Genomic DNA, 23,630 nt, shown 5'->3' on the forward strand with positions numbered 1-23,630 from the left:
TGGAGTATTTATTTGCTATAAAGTAATCCCAGACTGCATTCCTCTAATGGTTTATTGTGTGGTTGGAAACGGGTCCCAGTGGGCAGACGATGGTATAAAAACTGTATATGAATCCTTAAAGTACAGAGTTCCAGGGAACATTATAAAACAGGGGCCAACAGAATGGAAATGATGGACTAGGTTTAGAATAATCATCTAAATGGCTTAACTTTACCTCAAAATTTCATCTTATTTTCTTGGATAGAGACCTGAAATTGTAAAGACGTTCTTAACTATTTTCATCACACTGGCTTACTGAAGAAATAAGGGAAACCGAGATATAGTACTTGAAAACAATATCTTAGAACGGATTTTCAAATGGAGTACATGCTGTTTCTTGTCTTGCTGACAACTGTGTCCTCCATTGCCTTAAACAGGGAGGAAATCATGGAAGCCATGGTAAGAATATACTGTATAGTAGATGACCAATGAGAACTGCTACAATCCGTTATTTACTAAACAGCCTGGTTTGTGCTTTAGCCAACTCCTGTATTTGTTTTCATACCAAACATGTACGTACTAATACTGTTAATGATATGTCTGCCACATCTTAGGTCTATTTAAGGAACTATGGCTACCTACACATCCCACTGGACCGTAGTAAGAGCCAAATGTATCAGACTGAAGAAATCACAAAGGCACTGAGGTAACCATCAAACATCACACTTTTCTCTTCTGCTTTAGGCTGCCCCTCAGCTAGCTTACTCCTAACCTATACTTATTGTATGACTACATATGTCTCTCATTAACATTTATCTTACCCATTATAACTTTAGAACCTTCCAGAAGGCAACTAACTTGGCCATCTCAGGAACGTTCAATGAGGCCACATTGGAAATGATGAAACGACCTCGGTGTGGTATTGAGGACTCCTTCAATGACAAAATCCTCAAATATCGAGTCATGGGTGAGTCATTTTATTTATTCTCCGACTTCATTGTCATGATCTTGACTTGATGAGGCAAACATATGGCCACACAATCAACTACGAGTAAAAACAAAGCCTTGCTTTAAATGTTTCAGCTATAAAACTATTTCCAACTAGTATATTTTACTAATGCCTATTTCCATAGGTTCTACTTGGCGTAAGAAGATTCTGACCTACCGCATCTATAACTACACCCCAGACTTGGGCCTGGCAAAAACACGTGCGGCCCTCAAGACTGCGTTTAGGTACTGGAGAGAGGTGTCAACCTTGAGTTTCCAGGAGGTGCTGTTTCCAGGAAGAGCAGACATCAAGATCTCGTTTCATAAGAAGGATAGATCTTGTCCGGTGCCCTTCGATGGACCAGGTGAGAGTCAGAGTACTCCATAGTCACACTGCAGTTTGAATGTGTGAAAGAAAGATTTTCAGATCTCAGTCTGATGTGGATTATCTACAGTACCAGTCAAAGGTTTGGACACACCTACTCATTCAAGGGTTTTTCTTTATTTGTACTATTTTCTACATAGTAGAATAATAGTGAAGACATCAAAACTATGAAATAACACATATATAATCATGTAGTAACCAAATTGTTAAAATAAAATCTAAATATATTTTATATTTGAGTTTCTTCAGAGTAGCCACCCTTTGCCTTGATGACAGCTTTGTACGCTCTTGGCATTCTCTCAACCAGCTTCATGAGGTAGTCACCTGGAATGCATTTCAATTAACAGGTGGGCCTTGTTAAAAGTTAATTTGTGGAATTTCTTTCCTCCTTAATTAATGAGTGTGAGCCAATCAGTTGTGTTGTGACAAGGTAGGGGGGTATACAGAAGATGGCCATATTTGGGAAAAGACCAAGTCCTTATTATAGCAAGAACAGCTCAAATAAGCAAAGGGAAACAACAGTCCATCATTAATTTAAGACATGAAGTTCAGTCAATCAGGAAAATGTCAAGAACTTTGAAAGTTTCTTCAAGTGCAGTCGCAAAAACCATTAAGCGCTATGATGAAACTGGCTCTCATGAGGACCGCCACAGGAAAGGAAGACCCCGATTTACCTCTGCTGCAGAGGATACGTTCATTAGAGTTAGCAGCCTCAGAAATTGCAGCCCAAATAAATGCTTCACAGAGTTCAAGTAACAGACACATCTCAACATCGACTGTTCAGAGGAGACTGCGAGAATCAGGCCTTCATGGTCAAATTGCTGCAAAGGAACCACTACTAAAGGACCCCAATAAGAATTAGAGACTTGCTTGGGCCAAGAAACACGAGCAATTGACAATAGACCGGTGGAAATCTGTCCTTTGGTCTGTTGAGTCCAAATTTGAGATTTTTGGTTCCATCTGCCGTGTCTTTGTGAGACGCAGAGTAGGTGAACGGATGATCTCCATATGCGTGGTTCTGCCCGTGAAGCATGGAGGAGGAGATGTGATGGTGTGGGGGTGCATTGCTGGTGACACTGTCTGTGATTTATTTAGAATTCAAGGCACACTTAACCAGCATAGCTACCACAGCATTCTGCAGCGATATGCCATCCCATATGGTTTGTTCTTAGTGGGACTATCATTTGTTTTTCAACAGGACAATGACCCAACACACCTCCAGGTTGTGTAAGGGCTATTTGACCAAGAAGGAGAGTGATGGAGTGCTGCATCAGATAACCTGGCCTCCAAAATCACCCGACCTCAACCCAATTGAGATGGTTTGGGATGAGTTGGACTGCAGAGTGAAGGAAAAGCAGCCAACAAGTGCTCAGCATATGTGGGAACTCCTTCAAGACTGTTGGAAAAGCACTCCAGGTGAAACTGGTTGAGAGAATGCCAAGAGTGTTCAAAGCTGTCATCAAGGCAAAGGGTGGCTACTTTGAAGAATCTCATTTATTTTGATTTGTTTAACACTTTTTTGTTTACTACACGATTCCAAATGTTATTTAATAGTTTTGATGTCTTCACTATTATTCTACAATGTAGAAAATAGTAAAAATAAAGAAATCCCCATGAATGCGTAGGTGTGTCCAAACTTTTAACTGGTTCCGTATATGCCTCTGAATGTGATAAACTCAGCAAAAAAAGAAACGTCCTCTCACTGTCAACTGCGTTTATTTTCAGCAACCTTAACATGTGTAAATATTTGTATGAACATAACAAGATTCAACAACTAAGATGTTAACTGAACAAATTCCACAGACATGTGACTAACAGAAATTGAATAATATGTCCCTGAACAAAGGGGGGGGTCAAAATCAAAAGACCCAGTCAGTATCTGGTGTGGCCACCAGCTGCATAAAGTACTGCAGTGCATCTCCTCACAGACTGCACCATATTTGCCAGTTCTTGCTGTGAGATGTTACCCCACTCTTCCACCAAGGCACCTGCAAGTTCCCGGACATTTCTGCGGGGAATGGCCCTAGCCCTCGCCCTCCGATCCAACAGGTCCCAGATGTGCTCAATGGGATTGAGATCCGGGCTCTTCGCTGGCCATGGCAGAACACTGACATTCCTGTCTTGCAGGAAATCACGCACAGAACAAGCAGTATGGCTGGTGGCATTGTCATGCTGGAGGGTTATGTCAGGATGAGCCTGCAGGAAGGGTACCACATGAGGGAGGAGGATGTCTTCCTCCTGTGACACACCGCCCCAGACCATGACGGACCATCCACCTCCAAATCGATCCCGCTCCAGAGTACAGGCCTCGGTGTAACGATCATTCCTTCGACGATAAACGCGAATCCGACCATCAACCCTGGTGAGACAAAACTGCGACTTGTCAGTGAAGAGCACTTTTTGCCAGTACTATCTGGTCCAGCGACGGTGGGTTTGTGCCCATAGGTGACGTTGTTGCCTGTGATGTCTGGTGAGGACCTGCCTTACAACAGGCCTACAAGCCCTCAGTCCCGTCTCTCTCAGCCTATTGTGGACAGTCTGAGCACTGATGGAGGGATTGTCCGTTCCTGGTGTAACTCGGGGGGGGTTGTTGTTGCCATCCTGTACCTGTCTCGCAGGTGTTTATGTTCGGATGTACCTATCCTGTGCAGGTGTGTTACACGTGGTCTGCCACTGCGAGGACGATCAGCTGTCCTTCCTGTCTCCCTGTAGCGCTGTCTTAGGCGTCTCACAGTACGGACATTGCGATTTATTGCCCTGTCCACATCTGCAGTCCTCATGCCTCCTTGAAGCATACCTAAGGCACGTTCATGCAGATGAGCAGGGACCCTGGGCATCTTTCTATTGGTGTTTTTCAGAGTCCGTAGAAAGGCCTCTTTAGTGTCCTAAGTTTTCATAACTGTTACCTTAATTGCCTACCGTCTGTAAGCTGTTAGTGTCTTAACGACCGTTCCACAGGTGCATGTTCATTAATTGTTTATGGTTAATTTAACAAGCATTGTTAACAGTGTTTAAACCCTTTACAATGCATATTTGTGAAGTTATTTGGATTTTTACGAATTATCTTTGAAAGACAGGGTCCTGAAAAAGGGATGTTTTTTTGTTGTTGCTGAGTTTATATGTTTACCTTTCTGAAAACATCCTCTGTCATTAGGGGGAGTGCTTGCCCACGCAGATAACCCTGAATCAGGCATTGTGCATTTTGACGAAGACGAGCAGTGGACAGAGGGTACGACCTCTGGCCGTAACCTGAGGATTGTAGCAGCCCATGAGATTGGTCACGCCCTTGGCCTGGGTCACTCTCAGAACCACAAGGCTCTGATGGGACCTGTCTACTATGGTTACCGTGCCAACTTCAAACTACATCCTGATGACATTCATGGAATCCAAGCTCTCTATGGTGGGGGATGGATCATAATTTATTTTATTGAGTTAAGACAGACAGAGTATGTGATCAATATCTAATAAGCCATAGAATTATTCCATAGTCAGACTTTGATTTCCTGTGGATGTTGTATGTAGAGGATAAAGACAGATTCAAAAAGTTATGTCCCGTAGAGATTGGTGCTTGCAATGCCAGGGTTGGGGGTTTGATTCCCATTGGGGACCAGTACGATAATGTTTGCACTCACTAATGTAAGTTGCTCTGGATGAGAGTGTCTGCTAAATGACAAAAATGTTTTGTGTTTGAAACATTTGTCTTTTCTGTTCTCCTTTAGGGAAGCCAGGCAATCGTCCAACAGTATCCAGAAAGCCAAATGATTCATCCCAAGAGGCAGGTTCACCACATCTTTGCAAGAGTATCATAGATGCAATTATGTTAGGTAGGTGTTGTAAAGATTTAGTACAAAAACTATGTAAACTCTATATGAAACTGCAAATTAGCAAACCGCTTTCATTCAGATATACAGTATCTACAAGTGTTTGTCTAATATTTATCACCACCCAGGTCCTTTTCGCAAGACATATGTCTTCAGCGGTCAGTATGTTTGGACAGTGTCTGACACTACTGGCTACAACACACCCATCCTGATCTCTGTGCTGTGGAAGGATCTGCCAGGGAGCCTCAATGCAGCTGTGTACTCTCAGAGGACCAACAAGTCCTACTTCCTGAAAGGTAAACCTTTCACCCTGCATCACTCTGTCCCTAGCCATGTCCCATATCAGTTTGTGCTGTCTTGCCAACTTCGTTGTCATTATTTACCAAACCTACCATAGGAGTCGGCAAGACATCACACACAGATCTTGGAGCAGGCTACACTGTCCCTGTTTCAGTTCTGTAATTTCTCTCATTTTTGTAGTTTTCATGTGTCACTCATATTCTTAATTCAGGAGACAAAGTGTGGAGGTATACCAGATTCAAACTTGACGTTGGCTTTCCGAAACACTTGGCCAGCATTCCTTCTAATGTTGATTCAGCCTTTTACTTCAACCGGAACAACAAAGTGATCTTCTTCAAAGTAAGGAACAAACAAACAATGGTTTTGGCTAATGTGTGAACATGTAACATACTCTCTAATCTAGACCATTTCAGAATGAGTGTGACGACCAGATAATAGTTACACTTCATTCTATCCCAAAGGGTTCTCAGTATTGGCAGTGGGATGAAGCTGGGGCAACGGACTCCAGGACGTATCCCAAACCGATATCACATCTCTTCTCTGGGGTACCCTACAACCTGGATGCAGCCTTCACATGGACAAACGGCCATATATACATTTTCAAAGGGAACCAGTACTGGCGCATCAACAACAACCAAGTTGTGGATAAGGGCTACCCTCTCAGAACGAGTGAAAAATGGATGCAATGTGATAAATAGGCCTTTAGAGATCAGTGGTGTTTTATTTCAAACTCACCTTTATTCACCAAGTACATTTACACACACCTATAATCATTTGCCTTAGTGAGAAGGTGCTGCCAGTGATAGACAATATACAAACAGAATACAGACACTAGTCCACATAGACATCATACAGAATATACAATATCGGAGCAGTAAACATAAAACATAAAACTCTGGTGCATAGGCTGATTACAGTGGAGATGTATCATTTACAGAGGGGATATATCTATATAAGCAGAGCGAGGGATGCTGCCGTGGCAAATGTATTGTCACTCCAATATCACTACGGTATGAAAGTCCCGCCTACTTCCTGGATCATGTCCCACCGTTTTTGAATGGCCTTCAAGATTACATCGTCAAATTCATGAAAATGCGGTCGTTTAAGATACAGTTGAAGTTGGAAGTTTACATACACCTTAGCCAAATACATTTAAACTCAGTTTTTCACAATTCCTGACATTTAGTCCTAGTAGAAATTCCATGTCTTAGGTCAGTTAGGACCACCACTTTACTTTAAGAATGTGAAATGTCAGAATAATAGTAGAGAGAATGATTTATTTCAGCTTTTATTTCTTTCATCACATTCCCAGTGGGTCAGACGTTTACATACACTCAATTAGGCTGGGTTTCTGTACAGCACTTCGAGATATTAGCTGATGTACGAAGGGCTATATAAAATAAACTTGATTTGAATTAGTATTTGGTAGCATTGCCTTTAAATTGTTTAACCTGGGTCAAACGTTTTGGGAAGCCTTCCACAAGCTTCCCACAATAAGTTGGGTGAATTTTGGCCCATTCCTCCTGACAGAGCTGGTGTAACCAAGTCAGGTTTGTAGGCCTCCTTGCTCGCACACCCTTTGTCAGTTCTGCCCACACATTTTCTATAGGATGAGATCAGGGCTTTGTGATGGCCACTCCAATACCTTGACTTTGTTGTCCTTTGTTGTTCCACAACTTTGGAAGTATGCCTGGGGTCATTGTCCTTTTGGAAGACCCATTTGTGACCAAGCTTCTCTAAAAAGTACAATCTTTGTCCCCATGTGCAGTTGCAAACTGTAGTCTGGCTTTTTTATGGTGGTTTGGAGCAGTGGCTTCTTCCTTGCTGAGTGGCCTTTCAGGTTATGTCGATATAGGACTCGTTTTACTGTGGATATAGATACGTTTGTACCTGTTTCCTGCAGCATCTTCACAAGGTCCTTTGCTGTTGTTCTGAGATTGATTTGCACTTTTCTCACCAAAGTATGCTCATCTCTAGGAGACAGAACACATCTCCTTCCTGAGCGGTATGACGGCTGCGTGGCCCCATGGTGTTTATACTTGTGTACTATTGTTTGTACAGATGAACGTGGTACCTTCAGGCGTTTGGAAATTGCTCCCAAGAATGAACCAGACTTGTGGAGGTCTACAATTATATTTCTGAGGTCTTGGCTGATTTCTTTAGATTTTCCCATGATGTCAAGCAAAGAGGCACTGAGTTTGAAGGTAGGCCTTGAAATACATCCACAGGTACACCTCCAATTTTCTCAAATTTTGTTAATTAGCCCATCAGAAGCTTCTAAAGCCGTGACATCATTTTCTGGAATTTTCCAAACTGTTTAAAGGCACAGTCAACTTAGTGTATGTAAACTTCTGACCCACTGGAATTGTGATCATTGAGTTATAAGTAAAATAATCTGTCTGTAAACAATTGTTGGAAAAATGACTTGTGTCATGCACAAAGTAGATGTCCTAACCGACTTGCCAAAACTATAGTTTGTTAACAATTAATTTGTGGAGTGGTTGAAAAACGAGTTTTAATGACTCCAACCTAAGTGTATGTAAACTTCCGACTTCAAATGTATATGTACAATTATATTCATAGATTAATTTACCTGTAGAAGTAAATCCACAAATACGAATATAATATGACATTTATTTTAATTTACCGTTTTCATAAATTTTATAATATAATCTTGAAGGCCATTCAAAAACAGTGTGACACGATCCAGGAAGTAGGCAGGACTTTCATACCGTATAGCCTAGCCAATGAATCACCTAACCCGCTGAGGTGAAATATAGTAACATTTAAGGATTTTATTTATTTTGATAAGACAAGAGTTACAAAAATGTTTTATGTACTCTATCTCTTGTGTAAAGTATGTAAAATGTATGTAAATCCCTAAATGTATAATTCCCCCCTTGTACACTGCATAAAACTAACAATGGATGTCTTCACAAAAATGTATATTAGCAAACTGACTAAAATTAAGCTATTTGATTTATTGGAAGAAGGATCAATGTGTTATATTACGATTGACTGTCTGATACCTTAAGACTGTCAATAATAAACAAAACAACAGATTGATTTAGTCTTTTGAATTTTGTCTCAATAATCATTCTGTCGTCTCAAAAAACAGTCTATGAATGGTCTTCTAGAGAGAGGTATTGGGCACCTAAGTGGAACTGGGAGGGGATGCCTAGTATTTGGTGGTCATCCCTCAGACCCTATAGACTAGGGAGGAGGCAGTCAGGGGCACCATAGAGCCTGTCTCAAAGTCAATCATGGTGTGGTTGACTGTGCTGTTGCTGATGATGCTACTGGTAGAGGAGCCTGTACCCATCTGGCGGTCACGAAGGCTCTGGATGTAACTCTGGAAGGCAAAGTGGTAAGGAAAAAATTACATTGATTCTCTAGGTCTAGGATGATAGAAAATAATTGACATTGGTGACACACAATGATGTATATTAGCTAAGTGCATAAACATTTTGAAATAAATGTTTTAATCAAGCTCGTTCATGCCCATTAGGAGTGAAGAAACTCACTGGGGCCAGGACGTCCCCAGCATAGCGCTTTAGGATTGGAGGCTTGCGATGGCGGTAAGTGCCCTGCTGGGGTCGTCTCTGGGCATCTCTCTGTCTGATTCGCATCAGTTGGACCTGTCTTTGTCGGCCACTGACAGGTACTTGGGGGTGTTCAATGTAAATTAGCATAGGACAGAAAAAGAGAGAATTATGTTGTAGTCAGTTTACATGTTTAAGTGTAACCTAAGTATCAAATGAAGTAGTGATGACCGAGGAAGAAAGCATTCCATGTTTTTTATGAAACTGCCGCTCACTTTCTCTGTGGGACACTCCTTTGGCAGTGAGCATCCATTGCACCAGCACCCCCATCAGACTGAATAGAGGACATACGCCTGTTATAACCCAGCTGTACCAGCAGAGGGAACGAGGGGGAACCTGAGACAGGATGTCGTACGCATGGCCAGCCAGCAGCGACGTCTCTACGAAGAAGTCCACACACGCCATCACCACAGCGGCACCGACTGCAGCCGTGGAGAGCACAGTGAATAGTTTCTGCCACTGCAGTGTGAGAATGGCACAAAAGGTGCTCGTGGCCAGGAGGGCACCGAGAGGCGCCCATAGGGGGGTAAGGCTGTAAAACTGTCCGACAACCAGCAGGTTGGCAAGGGTGAGCAGACTCCCCAGATGTAGGCCAGTAATGATGAACCCCACAGTCTGTACCAGCATAGTCACCAGGCCACAGAGCACAGCCAGTCCCATGAGGATGCCTGCTTTGGTCTCTGTAGTCAATTGGGTGTCCAGCACAGGCTCCTTGTGGTACAACATGCAGACTAGTGCAGACCCAAACATGAAGCCTGACAGAAACATGACCATCTTAAAGCAGCGGTATCCTAAAGAAAGAGAGACAAGTGGAGGGATGTTAAGTAAGAAAGATGGAGAAGGAAGCAAAGTGTACTTAAAGGGCAACTCCACCACTTTTTAACCTAATTTTCATTATCTCCAGCACAATATTATTGTCTACATATGTGAAAACAACGGATTTCAAAAAAAAAATGTAAAAAAGTGCTACACTATGACATCATCGAAAGTTAAAACATTTAAAAAACAGTGATTTTCAAACTCTATGAGATTCGTGGTGATGTGGAGCAAGAAAATACCCTCCCTCTGGCTAGAAACTTGTTGCAGGTTTTGAAACTTATCGTTTTTTAAAAACGTTTAATATCACAAAGACGTCATTTGTAGACTAGATTTTGTCTTTGGTAAACTGTACAGTTTGCAGAATATTTGAGAGATATAGTTAACTTCACATGAGGCATAGTCTGCTTAAGACAATCTAAACGTGTCTATTATCAGACAACATTCACAGCGAGTGCATCTGTTGGGTTTAATGGATTTGGACCAGGCCAGGAGGCTACCTGAATTATCCCAGGTGGCTGTTCTCCAACTCTCTCGCAGAGGAATGCAGCAGAACCAGGTGGCCCATCTGCCTCTCTCTCCTAGCCTACCCTGGACGTTATCCACTTTATACCCCGGGCTGGCCCAGCCCAGACACTTGGCCCTCCTGTGTTTACTGTAAGGGTACAGTATAGGTAGGGTATAGACTCAAAGTGAGCTGATGAAATAGTTTCACTTTGTTAAATGTCAACTAAAAGGTTCTGGCCTTTCTAGGGAGTTTTTCCTAGCCACCATGCTTCTACACCTGCATTGCTTGCTGTTTGGCGTTTTAGGCTGGGTTTCTGTACAGCACTTTGAGATATCAGCTGATGTAAGAAGGGCTTTATAAATACATTTGATTTGATTTGAACTGGGAATTAAATAATGATGTATCTACAGTGGAGCATTGGACTGTTTTGTGTTAATGCTGTAGTTAAATTGCAGATATGCCGATCATATCTTTAATGTGTATGTCTTGAGAGTACACATGTGCAAGTTCCAACTGTCCTCTATTACAGGCCAGGAACTTACCAAAAAAGCAGTAGATGAGGCCGAACAGAAAGCATACTGAGCAGACGATGGATGGGATGAGGTCATACTTCCTAGGGAACCCCAACTCACACGCATCCACTTCAGCCACGCCATAGAGGATATATCGATCCTCTTCAGCCTGCCTCTGCACTGCCCCATCAGTGACCAAGAGTGAGCTGGGGTTTGCCATCTTGGAGCAGTCGTATAACAGGTTAGGATAAAGACTGTACTTTTGTTTAGCAATTTAGGCCATCTGTGTAACTGTGTTGTTTTCCTGTTGTGTCTGGTTAATCTCACGTGGGAGCATATTTCAACAGTCAACACCAAGCCAGGATATTGTCAGTATTCCATTGGGACAGGACTTTTCTTCATTCATTTAATTAAAGAATTTGACGAATGCTTCATTTTGGTAGAATGTAAGAGCTGAGGAAACAGGGAGTTCCTATGAGAAGTGTGTGAATCAGACCCTTTCCTGTACTGCACCTGCAACAAGAGGAGAGGAGAGTCAAATACATCCATAGAAAATGATTACCTCTTTAATAGGCAGATTATAAATTATCAAACTGGACATTACTCTATATATCTAGTCTCCACATATACATCTAAGGTGTTGTCTAAATAATCTGCATAGAGACGGTAATCTCTGTACTACACAATCCTCTTCCCAGGAACCAGAAAAGGAAACTGAGATCCTCTCTGGGTCATGCATCTTTTTCTTGACCCTTTGTTAAAATGCAGGATGCAGCTGAGGAAATGAGGGGTGGATTGATGCCGACTGAGTCATTGAGCCTCTTTGTTTTGAACATATGGTATAAGCGCTCCAATCACAAAACAATGCTAAGCAAACAAACACCCCAACAGTAGGACATATCGTTCCAAAACCTTAAAAAGGAATTGTGGGGGAAACTATGTAACACAATTTAGAATAATCTGGAAAAAGTTTTAAAAAGCTATATCCTCAGCATTCAAACCACTTGCACCTTGGTGACTACATACTTAACTCTGCACCCAAGGAGAAATTGTGTTGCCTTAGTCTGACTAGCAACAGAGTATGCTCTACGTTGAATGAACTTATAAGCTTTCCAGGCAGATCCCCAGATAATTGAATTAGAGGCCTATTAGCAGAGTCTAGCTAGCCTCATGTCCTGCTACCTGCTACCTGCTTGTAAGTCACAAAGAAAACACTATCACTTTCTATGGCACCAATCAAGGGACCTTTGCTATTATAATATAACTTCATGTCAGGATGATAAACGCTTCATTTTTGATAATGAATTCAAACTGAACACTGAGCCATCTGCCAAAAAGAGACTTCCTGTGAAAATATATATTTATACAGTCAGACACATGAGCACCTCATTATCAGTTATCGACAAAGTAGTCATATTCAACAGGCATTACATGAGTGGTAAACCAAATTCCACTTGTTTGATCATTAACAGATAGGATCACATATTTGGATCTGACATTAGCAGACATATGCAGACCAGAGAGTATTTGAGGTCATGAGTTTACAAGTAGTGTTCTCGTGAATCATTTTAAGAGTCTGAAAATAAGTAATCTTACCGGACGTGCGGCATATCCAGAATTACAAACTGTGATGAGAAGGAATAGGACTGCTACTCGTTTGACCCTAGGAGGAGTTACATTAGTTTGTTCTGTCTATGCTGCGTTGAGGACAACCTACTCGTGCATGCGTCCCTCTCAAATGTGACCACTGGACCCTCTGACAGCGTCAGACATCAGTGCAAGAGAGTGACCATCTGTGCCAAGCTTGTTCTGTAGATCAGAGTTGATGCAATATTGTTGTTGTCCACAAGATGTCTCTCCAGTCATACAGATTTACAATTTACAACAGAGGAAAGATTGGTTAAATCCATTGCCAGACAGGTTCCATCATGAGTCAGGCATGATGGAACATGTCAGCGATGGAATATGGAAGTTTAAGTTCTAGAAAAAGTGAGTGTTCCAGGAAAGAGGTGATATTCTGGATGCTATGAGTAAACAGCTCACCCATACTACAGAATAATGAAATGCACTCATGTAGTCTTGTATCTCAGTGTATATGCAAATGTTAAATAAATGGTTTGTCAGAACAGAAAAATTCACTCACAAGCTTGATAAATGAAATGGTGCTTCATGATGACGTTATCAACCACTGATGTTTATTTTTAGATTGTACACATACACATTTTATTTATAAGACTGACAGATTAGGTATGAAACTAAACTCACAGAATGTACAGAGGTAGATTTACAGACACACAGTTTACAGTAGCCACTGGATTAAGATTGGAGAAGGAAGAGAAAGTATGCCTCAGTCTATACCCAATTTGCCGTTTACACATATATCCAGCAAAAGATCACAGTTAAAATTTCACAGTAACACTGCATGGGCACGAACACTATTAAGCCAAATATCATGTGAAAAAGAGCAGATTAAATATGACAATGGGTTCACTCATACTGCCAGAGCACTGAGCTGCAATGATGTTGAAATCAGCAGTAAAATAGAGCTGTCATGCAGCATTAAGCGCCTCTGGTGAGCGGCAAATAAAGACGCTATCCTTTTGCTATATAAAATGTCCATCAGTCATGTACTGAGTATGTGTGTTGCTGTGTTTGAAATAAATCAATGGGGACAATTGTCCCACACATCAAACAAGATAGGATAGAAGTAAAAAATAAATAATTTTTTAAAATATAAAATGTCCCCAAAATGTTGCATGATGAATCATGTTGCCGTTTTTATTTCAGAGAGTAATTGATGCAATATTTTGATGCACTGTTCACTGAACCATTATTCTTGGTGAGCGGATTGAATAAACAGATCTAGCGAGATTGAATAAATAACGTACTACATAAAACATCTGACAAAGGGAGATATATGTTCTAGGTTTGTAACAGAATAAGCATATACTAGAGCCAACCTTTCCCAATTGATAGTTAGAAAAAGCTAAAGTTATGATTCTAGACACATCTTTAAAAGACAGACTCTTGATGCTCCTTAAAGAGAACTGTGAAGGCTATCATGAAATGTATATATTTCCCCCAAAAGGAATACACAGCATAAGGATATTGGGTTTAAAAGACAACCAAGGGAAGTCTCCTCAGAGGGTTGATACCGACACTGTGGAGATTAATCTGACTGAATAACTCTAACCTGCTGGCAAAGTGGGAATCACTGACAGTTCTTGTTGCACCACCTATATTTCACTACTCATCATAAATCACATGTAGTGAAACCCCATCATGGAGTTATATGAGGCTTAAGGGGTATATAGAAAGCTGTCGTGACGTGACTATCATTAATCTGATGACTGTTATTAATTTTATCAACTATCTATATTTAATTGTTACTCGATTAAATTAATCATATGACAATAAACTCATTAGGAATTTGGGGCACCACGGAATAAGTTGTTTAACAAGTTACCATTTCCCAAATGAAACTCGAAGATACATCAATAAATTATACATCAATAACAGTCACTTATTAATCATTACCTCATCAGTCTCATTCTGAACCCCAGCGCTGGTTATACATATGGAGAGGGAGGGGTAGGTAAAGAGAGGGAGAGACAAAGAGGGAATACTTGGATACATTCAGAACCTACGCTCAAAGGAATAGTAATACTTTGCACATAAACCTCCGCTCATTCGGATAAGAAATGGAATGTATATATTTACGCGTAGATGTCTTTCTCTGTCGTCTCTCTGTTGAAACCAATCGATCCGTCTATGGGGAGTGGCTCGATGTAAGGCTCTGGTTGTCCACCAGAGGTTACAATGTACTTCTTAGTTGTAGAGCTTCTCTGGTAGTGAAGTGTTTGTTAGAACAGGTACTTCAGATGCACCAACGGTTGTCTAAGATGGGAAGTCTTCCTTCCCCCCTCGTGTCTTTAGTCAAATTCTAGGACCACTTTTACATGCACAGCTCCAGACTGTGAATGTTCTGGTCTATTCTTTATCTTTTTCACTCGTGTTGAGAGTTTCAGAGTTTATAACCATTTCAATTTGTAGCGACCGCTCCACGCTTCCTGGTCTTTAACCATTCGTAAGTCCGGCTCACACCATCTGTCTGCATGGTCTCAATGGTTGATTATTCAGGGTTCAGCTCCCGACCACTTTACACACCAGTAGTAACACGGCAATGTACTGGTCTCACCATTTCAGCCATGTAGCCACCGCTCCATGCTATCTGGTCTGGGAGTTTTAACCATTCATAGTGTCACTGTCTGTCTACTTGGTTTAATGTAAATTTAGTTAGCGAGTCCTTTTATCCTCGGGTAAAAAGGGTGCGTTCCATCACGCCGTCTGTGCTCACTTGGGCGTGGTTACTGACTGGGCACAAGTTTATATGTAAAACAATTATCTAATTTAGAAAGCTAAAATGACATTGCTATCTTCACAAAAGTATTCTCATATTTAATCATATATTTTATACCACATTTAGATGTAAACTTGATACATAGAATGCGTACACTTTCAGAGTTACAGTTACTTTGTTATACCATCCTTAATGACATCACAAAATAATAAACAATATGACATGATTATTCTTTAGATCCCCACGGACCATTCTTAACATTCCTATTTTACGAATATTGTTCCAAAGTTCATTCTCTTGGAGAAAAGGGTTTTGGTGGCAATAGTCTCTCTGTAACAAAAGGAGATTTATTTCCCAATACTGCAGTGAAAGAAAGAGTCGTCTGTTGCAAACTATTTATGACCGGGTGTTAAGAGTCATAAAACTGGCCCAACTCACCCCCTTTCTTCTCCTGTGAGGGGGGGTCTAGCTATCTGTCAGACATTTGCAAAGCTGATCTGGCACCTTTGATCCTCACCAAAGAGAGAGAGTCATGACGCAGACTCGGTCTCAACCTTTAAGTCTTTACTGAAGACTTATCTCTTCAGTAGGTCATATGATTGAGTGTAGTCTGGCCCAGGAGTGTGAAGGTGAACGGAAAGGCTCTGGAGCAACGAACCGCCCTTGCTGTCTCTGCCTGGCCGGTTCCCCTCTCTCCACTGGGATTCTCTGCCTCTAACCCTATTACAGGGGCTGAGTCACTGGCTTACTGGTGCTCTTTCATGCCGTCCCTAGGAGGGGTGCGTCACTTGAGTGGGTTGAGTTACTGACGTGATCTTTCTGTCTGGGTTGGCGCCCCCCTTGGTTTGTGCTGTGGTGGAGATCTTTGTGGGCTATACTCGGCCTTGTCTCAGGATTGTAAGTTGGTGGTTGAAGATATCCCTCTAGTGGTGCGGGGGCTGTGCTTTGGCAAAGTGGGTGGGGTTATATCCTTCCTGTTTGGCCCTGTCCGGGGGTATCATCAGATGGGGCCACAGTGTCTCCTGACCCCTCCTGTCTCAGCCTCCAGTATTTATGCTGCAGTAGGGTATGTGTCGGGGGGCTAGGGTCAGTTGGTTATACCTGGAGTACTTCTCCTGTCTTATCCAGTGTCCTGTGTGAATTTAAGTATGCTCTCTCTAATTCTCTCGTTCTCTCTTTCTTTCTCTCTCTCGGAGAACCTGAGCCCTAGGACCATACGTCACGGCAAACCGGGCATGATGACTCCTTGCTGTCCCCAGTCCACCTGGCTGCTGCTGTTCCAGTTTCAACTGTTCTGCCTGCGGTTATGGAACCGCCACCTGTCCAGACCTGCTGTTTTCAACTCTTAATGATCGGCTATGAAAAGCCAACTGAAAATTATTCATGATTATTATTTGACCATGCTTGTCACTTATGAACATTTTGAACATCTTGGCATAGTTCTGTTATAATCTCCACCCGGCACAGCCAGAAGAGGACTGGCCACCCCTCATAGCCTGGTTCCTCTCTAGGTTTCTTCCTAGGTTTTGGCCTTTCTATGGAGTTTTTCCTAGCCACCGTGCTTCTACACCTGCATTGCTTGCTGTTTGGGGTTTTAGGCTGGGTTTCTGTACAGCACTTCGAGATATTAGCTGATGTACGAAGGGCTATATAAAATAAACTTGATTTGATTTGATGACAAGGCTATGGTTTTGAGATTATGCTGACGCCACAATCTATGTGCTGACGAGGTATTTGTTGTATTGTATTAGGATCCCCATTAGCTGTTGCAAAAGCAGCAGCTACTCTTCCTGGGGTCCACACAAAACATGAAACATGACATAATACACAACATTAATAGACAAGAACAGCTCAAGGATATAACTACACTTAAGTATCAAAAGTAAAAGTAAAGTATAAACCATTTCAAATTCCTTACATTAAGCAAACCAAACGGCACAATTTAGATTTTATTTTTTAATGGGCAGATAGCTAGGGGCACACTCCAACACTCAGACATAATTTGCAAAGGAAGCATTTGTGTTTAGTGAGTCTGCCAGATCAGAGGCAGTAGGGATGACCAGGGATGTTCTCTTGATGTGTGAATTGTGTGTGAATTGGACCATTTTCCTGTCAAAATGTAACGAGTACTTTTGTGTGTCAGGGAAAATGTATTTTCTGTAGGAATCTAGTGAAGTAAAAGTTGGCAAAACTAGAAATAGTAAAGTAAAGTACAGACACCCCCAAAAACGACTTAAGCAATACTTTAAAGTATTTTTTACTTTACACCACTGATTTTGATATTTGTCCCTACTTGCTATTTCTGCCCCCTATCCATGTCAAATATGACCACATCACATGCAGCAAAATGTTTCTGAACACTTCTAAATTAATGTGGATGTTACCATGATTACGGATAATCATGAAGGAATTGTCCAATAACGATAAGTGAGAAAGTTACAGATGCACAAAGATCATGCCCCCAAAACATGCAATTTTGTATGTTATTTATGCCTCTAACTTTCTTACTCATCATTATTCACGCTTCATTCATGATTATCTGTAATCATGGTAGCATCCACATTCATCAAGAATTGTTCAGAAACATATTATATTATTATTTACTATAAAAGTTACTCCAAAATGACACAATACATTATTTACCATTAATTTCTATTGTGCAAAACAATCCAAAACACAACCAAAACAAAGTGCAAATGCATCCAAGCTCGATGTAGTCATTGCGTGCTAGGAATATGGGACCAAATACTATATTTTGGACTTCTTTAAAACACATATAAGTGAATTTGCCCAAATACTTATGACACCTTCAAATGGGGGACTAGATACATAAAGTGCTTTCATTTCTAAATGGTAAAAATGTATGGAAATACCTTCAAATTTAAGGTGACATTCTGAACTGTCGCTTCATATTACACATTTGATCTCAAATCCAAAATGCTGGAGTATAGAGCCAAATGAAAAGTTTTAGCTTCACTGTCCAAATAAATACGTAGGGGGGAGTGTATATTTTATACCTACAGGCACTGTTGCTCACAAACATATCAAACCAAAAGGTTAATCATTTCTCAAGACCTTTCTACGTGGTGTTCTTTATGGCACTGCTGATTGGAATTCTGAAAGTGTATTGATTATGACTGACCATTTACCCTCCATAAATGAAAGGCGTTTTTCACTTCAGTGGTCCAGCCATGAACTGTGGTATTTGACTCCCTTCATTTAAAATGGTTGTGGCATGGGCATAGTCAACAGAGAATACATTCAGTCAGATGTTTCAGATGTCTCATCTAGCCAATGTTTGTGAAATAGATAGAGCATATTAGTTGTACACACTGTAGGCGCAGAATCTGCACCTTTTGTTGTTGTTGACAGAAGCTGCACCTTTTGTTGTTGTTGACAGAATCTGTACCTTTTGTTTTTGACAGAATCTGCACCTTTTGTTGTTTTTGACAGAATCTGCACCTTTTGTTGTTGTTGACAGAACCTGAACCTTTTGTTGTTGTTGACAGAACCTGCACCTTTTGTTGTTGTTGACAGAATTTGCACCTTTTGTTGTTGTTGACAGAATCTGCACCTTTTGTTGTTGTTGACAGAATCTGCACCTTTTGTTGTTGTTGACAGAATCTGCACCTTTTGTTGTTGTTGACAACCTGTGGAGAGTGAAATCCCCAGAGGTACGAGGAAGATCTGAGATTATCATTTTTATGGAGTGAACAGTGTCTGTATGATACCATGTGTAATTAAGATTTTTATGGAGTGAACAGTGTCCGTATGATACAGTGTGTAATTAAGATTTTTTTGTGTGTTTTCTTGTGAATACATTGTATGTCAAAGAGAATATTGTAACTTGTTGGGTATTTATTTAATTTGTAATTTATTCCCATTAATTCCAATATTGAGCACTGGAGAAACCACATGTCTTTATTCGACCCTTGGGAAATCCACAAGAAAATCCATTGAGTTCCACTTGTTGCATCACTTGGAGAATATACAAGACGCACATGTTTAACTGCAGTTTCAATGATGCCAAAATAAACAATAGGTGCTTTTCAATCATAGCATTGTGTTTTTCATGAGAATGAATTGTAGAGGGTGGTAGAAAGTTACATTCATAGGCCCAGTTCATAGGCCCATGTATATCAAATTGTTTTCCATAACATACCCTATACTAGGCCTACACCATATTACTACCATAAGATTCCTGCATGTCAACCAAAAAATTTAGGATATTGCTGAACAGTTTAGAGAAGTTTGAGGTGTCTATTGTTTGTCATGCAGCAGCAACCCAACCTATCAATAATCTTGGGTTCTCTGTAAGCTCCATTTATTTTATCGGCCTTTGACTTTGTATGAAAAATAACAATACGGTATATTAATAAGCTGTTGTTAAGACATGTGGGCCTTTCTGTCTCTAGGCAAGGCTTAGTTATAGAGAATAGATGTTTTTCTTTTCCCTCAGGGGAAGATCTAACAAAGGTTTGTGTTGAGAAAATGGCCACAGAAATTACTAGTAAAATGGACGTGTTTTGGTGTATTTATTATCTGTACAGCCTTTGCGGCCTCAGATTTACAGTGTCCATTTCAGGACATCCTCTCTCTTCCTTTGAAAGTCTCTTTCAAAGTCTAAAATGAATTTGATGGATTGCAATTTCACAAAGTCTACAAAGTCTGGACTTGCAATTATACTTGTTGATCCTTGTGGTGAATGACATTTCTATTCCATTTGTCTTTTGGACAGTGTTACTATGGCTGAGTTTACACAGGCAGCTCAATTCTTTTTTTCCACTAATTGGTGTTTGCACATCAGATCTTTTTCAATTAGTGAATAAAATAATATTTGATTTAATATTTTGAAGTCATCAGCCATTCAAACTCTGTTAAGTATCCAGGAAAGATGAATATATTTGTATTCATGAGATCTCAAAGTGTTTACCCTACACGCAGAGCATTAATTTGATAAGACTGGAATGTGGATAGAATCACAACATGTAAATCACCAGGCAGATGATCTTTCCCCCAGGTAAAGATGTCTGTAATCGTGTAGCAGCTATGGCTGGTCAGGTTTCTAATCAGGAAGGGCAAAAGAGTGCATGACTGATTTAGCTGTATTAAAAACGACTTTGATATATCCACTAACACATTCCTTTGCCTGGAATCTCTTCTGTGCCGGAAATAAGTCTAAGTAAAATGTATCCCTTTCTGTCCACATGCAGACAGTAGTCAGTATGGCCCTCTCAGGAAGCCACAACAATAGATTTTACCACATAATGTAGCCTTGTATTTAGGAACTTTTGTCATAACAGATTTATAATTACTCTTATATCACTGTGGTTGATCACTAACAAATCATTTTCATTGTTTACTGGGAGTTTTGGCTGAGACAAGACAATGGGACAACGTTCAAACCAGAGATTCAGTCACCTCAGATGTCTCAGAATGATATCACAGACTGCATTTTCTTGTATCCCCGGGGATTTCAAGTTCTCCCGGGTTTTGTCAAAAAGAAGTGCGGATTCCAGGCATACAGTACAACTTCTAAGCTATTTTGTAAGCCTTGGGTGACAAGGCTTCAGAACCTCAGAGTAGTGTTCGATTCTCAGAGATAGAACGTTCAGTCTGGAAATTGCTTCAAATCCACAGAACTGATGGACATGACAAGTTTAGTTTGTGAAAGAGGCATAAAATGCTACATTATTTTAGGAAATGAATCATAGAAATAGATAGAACATCTACATCTATTTGAAAATGCCCTGATGTTCACTAACAACAAAACCAAACATATAACCCTATATGGAAAGGTCAGGGTACAGTGTGATGGCCAAACATTTAATCTGAAATGTTTGCTATAGGTTTATGACTTTGACTTGGAAAGCATCAGACAGCTATTATGACTTTTGCTCTTCTGCAAATGGATGGACATATGAAAAGATTAATGTTTTTTTCCCCATCTCCTCATGGTGACTGACAGTGTCTATAATTGTCCTAACTTCGGTTCACGTAGTATGAATGCTAACCGGGAAAAACATAGTTATCCACCTAACATTCAGAAAGATCAGCTGATTGATTAACAAAGCAATGCTTGTGTTATCCCCAGAGGATACGTTTTTATTGTTTTCCCTTCCTCTGACAGATGTCTTATCATTCTTATCTTGATGTCTCATGCTCTCTGGGGCAAAAAGCAGCTGAACACACCATCCCCTCAGTCACAAAGAAAGGAAATAAAGCATATGCTAGACTGAGCAGAGAGGACATATGACACTTTATATATTCCAATATGGCTGAGACATCTGCTTAAAACAATTACTGTGCAGCAAAAGTAAATTCCACAAAGTCTAGTATGTGTACTGTAGCATAGGAGGCAGTCATAGAACAATAGAAGTCCACGGGAAACAGGGTTTTTACAGGAGACTTTCTTTCAGGCTCCACTCCCAGGATGATATTGCTGCTCACAGATGCAGTATGATATATAGTTCAGCAGCACTTTACTGCAATGCAATATTCCTGAGGTGCTGCTGGTCTTTAAGACACTTGAAGTTGAATCCATAATGGATGTGCATTGCTCTTTTACCACAGAACATCGCAAGGGATATTTTTTTGTTGGAGAGAAATTGATACAGATTTAAATACTATAAGGACAGCATAGCCCTGTTCACAGTGAAATGTTCTTCCTACTGGCATTGAATGAAAGTATGTGTCCTGCTGTTCACTGTAGCCTACTACTTGAATTGTGTTACGCTTTGGAAATCCTTTCATCTCCCAAGTGGCTGAGCACAGCCTGAAACATGTGGTCCAGATTAATATGGTCAAACTACCATCCCGGCACTGACAGAATGTGACTGGTGCTCAGTAAATCTGGGTGAAAATGACAACACATGGCCGAAATATTAATAAGATGGATGACACGTAGTTTCCTCCAGGACTGGTGTGTGATTTGCTCTATGATTGATAGAAAGAGGCAACCTGTGAGCTACATGCTTAGGGAGAAAGTGTAGACAGATCACCCAAGCCACACGCACCGTTACTTTACTGAATAGGTCACCTGTACCAGTCTGTTGGCCAGCCTTGTCTGATACCCATTCTGTTATTCAATACGAAACGGAAGGAATTATTTGGCCAACTTAGTCAATATCTATCGACTTAGGCAAGTCCCTGTTTGTTTCTGCAGGAAACACATATACGCTTCAGTTCTCTCTGAGCCAATGACGTTTGTGCCTCGGAAGGCTGCATTTAAACTGCTGCTTGACTGGTTATAGTTCTGGAACTGGCAGTCCTGTTTTTATCTTGTTCTACCCTGAAAACCATTTTAATAGAACTTAGAAGCATAGATTAAAGCTAACAAAATGATCTGCCACCTCCCCCACCTTACCTCTGTTTATTAAAGCCTCAGAGCATACTGAAAAGAGATCTAAAACAAATTCAATGTGCTTAGACTCTTTAATTACTTTGATATTTTTTCATTCAATTTCATTCTGATTGCCATCAAAATGGCCATTGCAGTAGCCTTGATAAAAATGATTGAGACTGGGTGCTCTATTATTGAGACTACAATGGGTGCTCTATTATTGAGACTATAATGGGTGCTCAATTATTGAGACTACAATGGGTGCTCTATTATTGAGACTACAATGGGTGCTCTATTATTGAGACTATAATGGGTGCTCTATTATTGAGACTATAATGGGTGCTCTATTATTGAGACTACAATGGGTGCTCTATTATTGAGACTACAATGGGTGCTCTATTATTGAGACTACAATGGGTGCTCTATTATTGAGACTATAATGGGTGCTCTATTATTGAGACTATAATGGATAATCTATTATTGAGACTACAATGGGTGCTCTATTATTGAGACTACAATGGGTGCTCTATTATTGAGACTACAATGGGTGCTCTATTATTGAGACTACAATGGGTGCTCTATTATTGAGACTACAATGGGTACTCTCACAGACTTTATTATGTCTGGTGTGTCTGATTGTCCAAATATGAAGTACACGCCTTTGGGTTTCTTTCCTCTTTGTTGTTAATGTCCAATAAACGTCTGAAATATAAACCTCTATATTCAAATAAATAAATCAACTAATACTTTGAAAATATCCTATACTGTCTGCTTCTCCTCATCCTCCTCACCTTTCTGCCTCTCAGCCTTCTTCTAGCTCTTCTTCGACCTTGTATGCTTCTCAGGAAAATGCAACCTATAGTATACTGTACATACTGTCCATACAGCGATTCATTCAAAGAAACTGTAGACAACACTGAAAACTATGCTCTGTTAGAAACAGGGTGATAAAATACATAAGGTTTAACTGTCGGACGTGAGCAGGAACAGATATAGACACCTGAATGATGGCTTGCTT

The 23,630-nt window shown here is 40.6% G+C and overlaps 2 protein-coding genes across 2 annotated transcripts; one reads left to right on the top strand and one right to left on the bottom strand.

Moving 5' to 3' along the window:
* The first annotated feature begins 46 nt into the window (after positions 1-46).
* Positions 47-8,538, top strand: LOC139541837 (matrix metalloproteinase-19-like). The gene is made up of 10 exons (XM_071346744.1): positions 47-120; positions 345-438; positions 594-685; positions 816-946; positions 1,113-1,331; positions 4,506-4,751; positions 5,071-5,175; positions 5,301-5,468; positions 5,684-5,811; positions 5,934-8,538. The coding sequence occupies exons 1-10, from the start codon at positions 47-49 to the stop codon at positions 6,168-6,170; spliced, it is 1,494 nt and encodes a 497-aa protein (XP_071202845.1). The 3' UTR covers positions 6,171-8,538.
* LOC139542409 (transmembrane protein 198-like) lies at positions 6,171-12,670 on the bottom strand. Its single transcript, XM_071347815.1, has 5 exons — positions 12,507-12,670; positions 10,941-11,423; positions 9,290-9,865; positions 8,997-9,136; positions 6,171-8,824 (listed from the first exon to the last, which is right to left on the bottom strand). The coding sequence occupies exons 2-5, from the start codon at positions 11,128-11,130 to the stop codon at positions 8,672-8,674; spliced, it is 1,059 nt and encodes a 352-aa protein (XP_071203916.1). The 5' UTR covers positions 11,131-11,423; positions 12,507-12,670; the 3' UTR covers positions 6,171-8,671.
* Between the last annotated feature and the right edge of the window lie 10,960 nt (positions 12,671-23,630).

This window comes from Salvelinus alpinus, chromosome 17, assembly GCF_045679555.1.
Source record: "Salvelinus alpinus chromosome 17, SLU_Salpinus.1, whole genome shotgun sequence".
Lineage (NCBI taxonomy): Eukaryota > Metazoa > Chordata > Actinopteri > Salmoniformes > Salmonidae > Salvelinus > Salvelinus alpinus.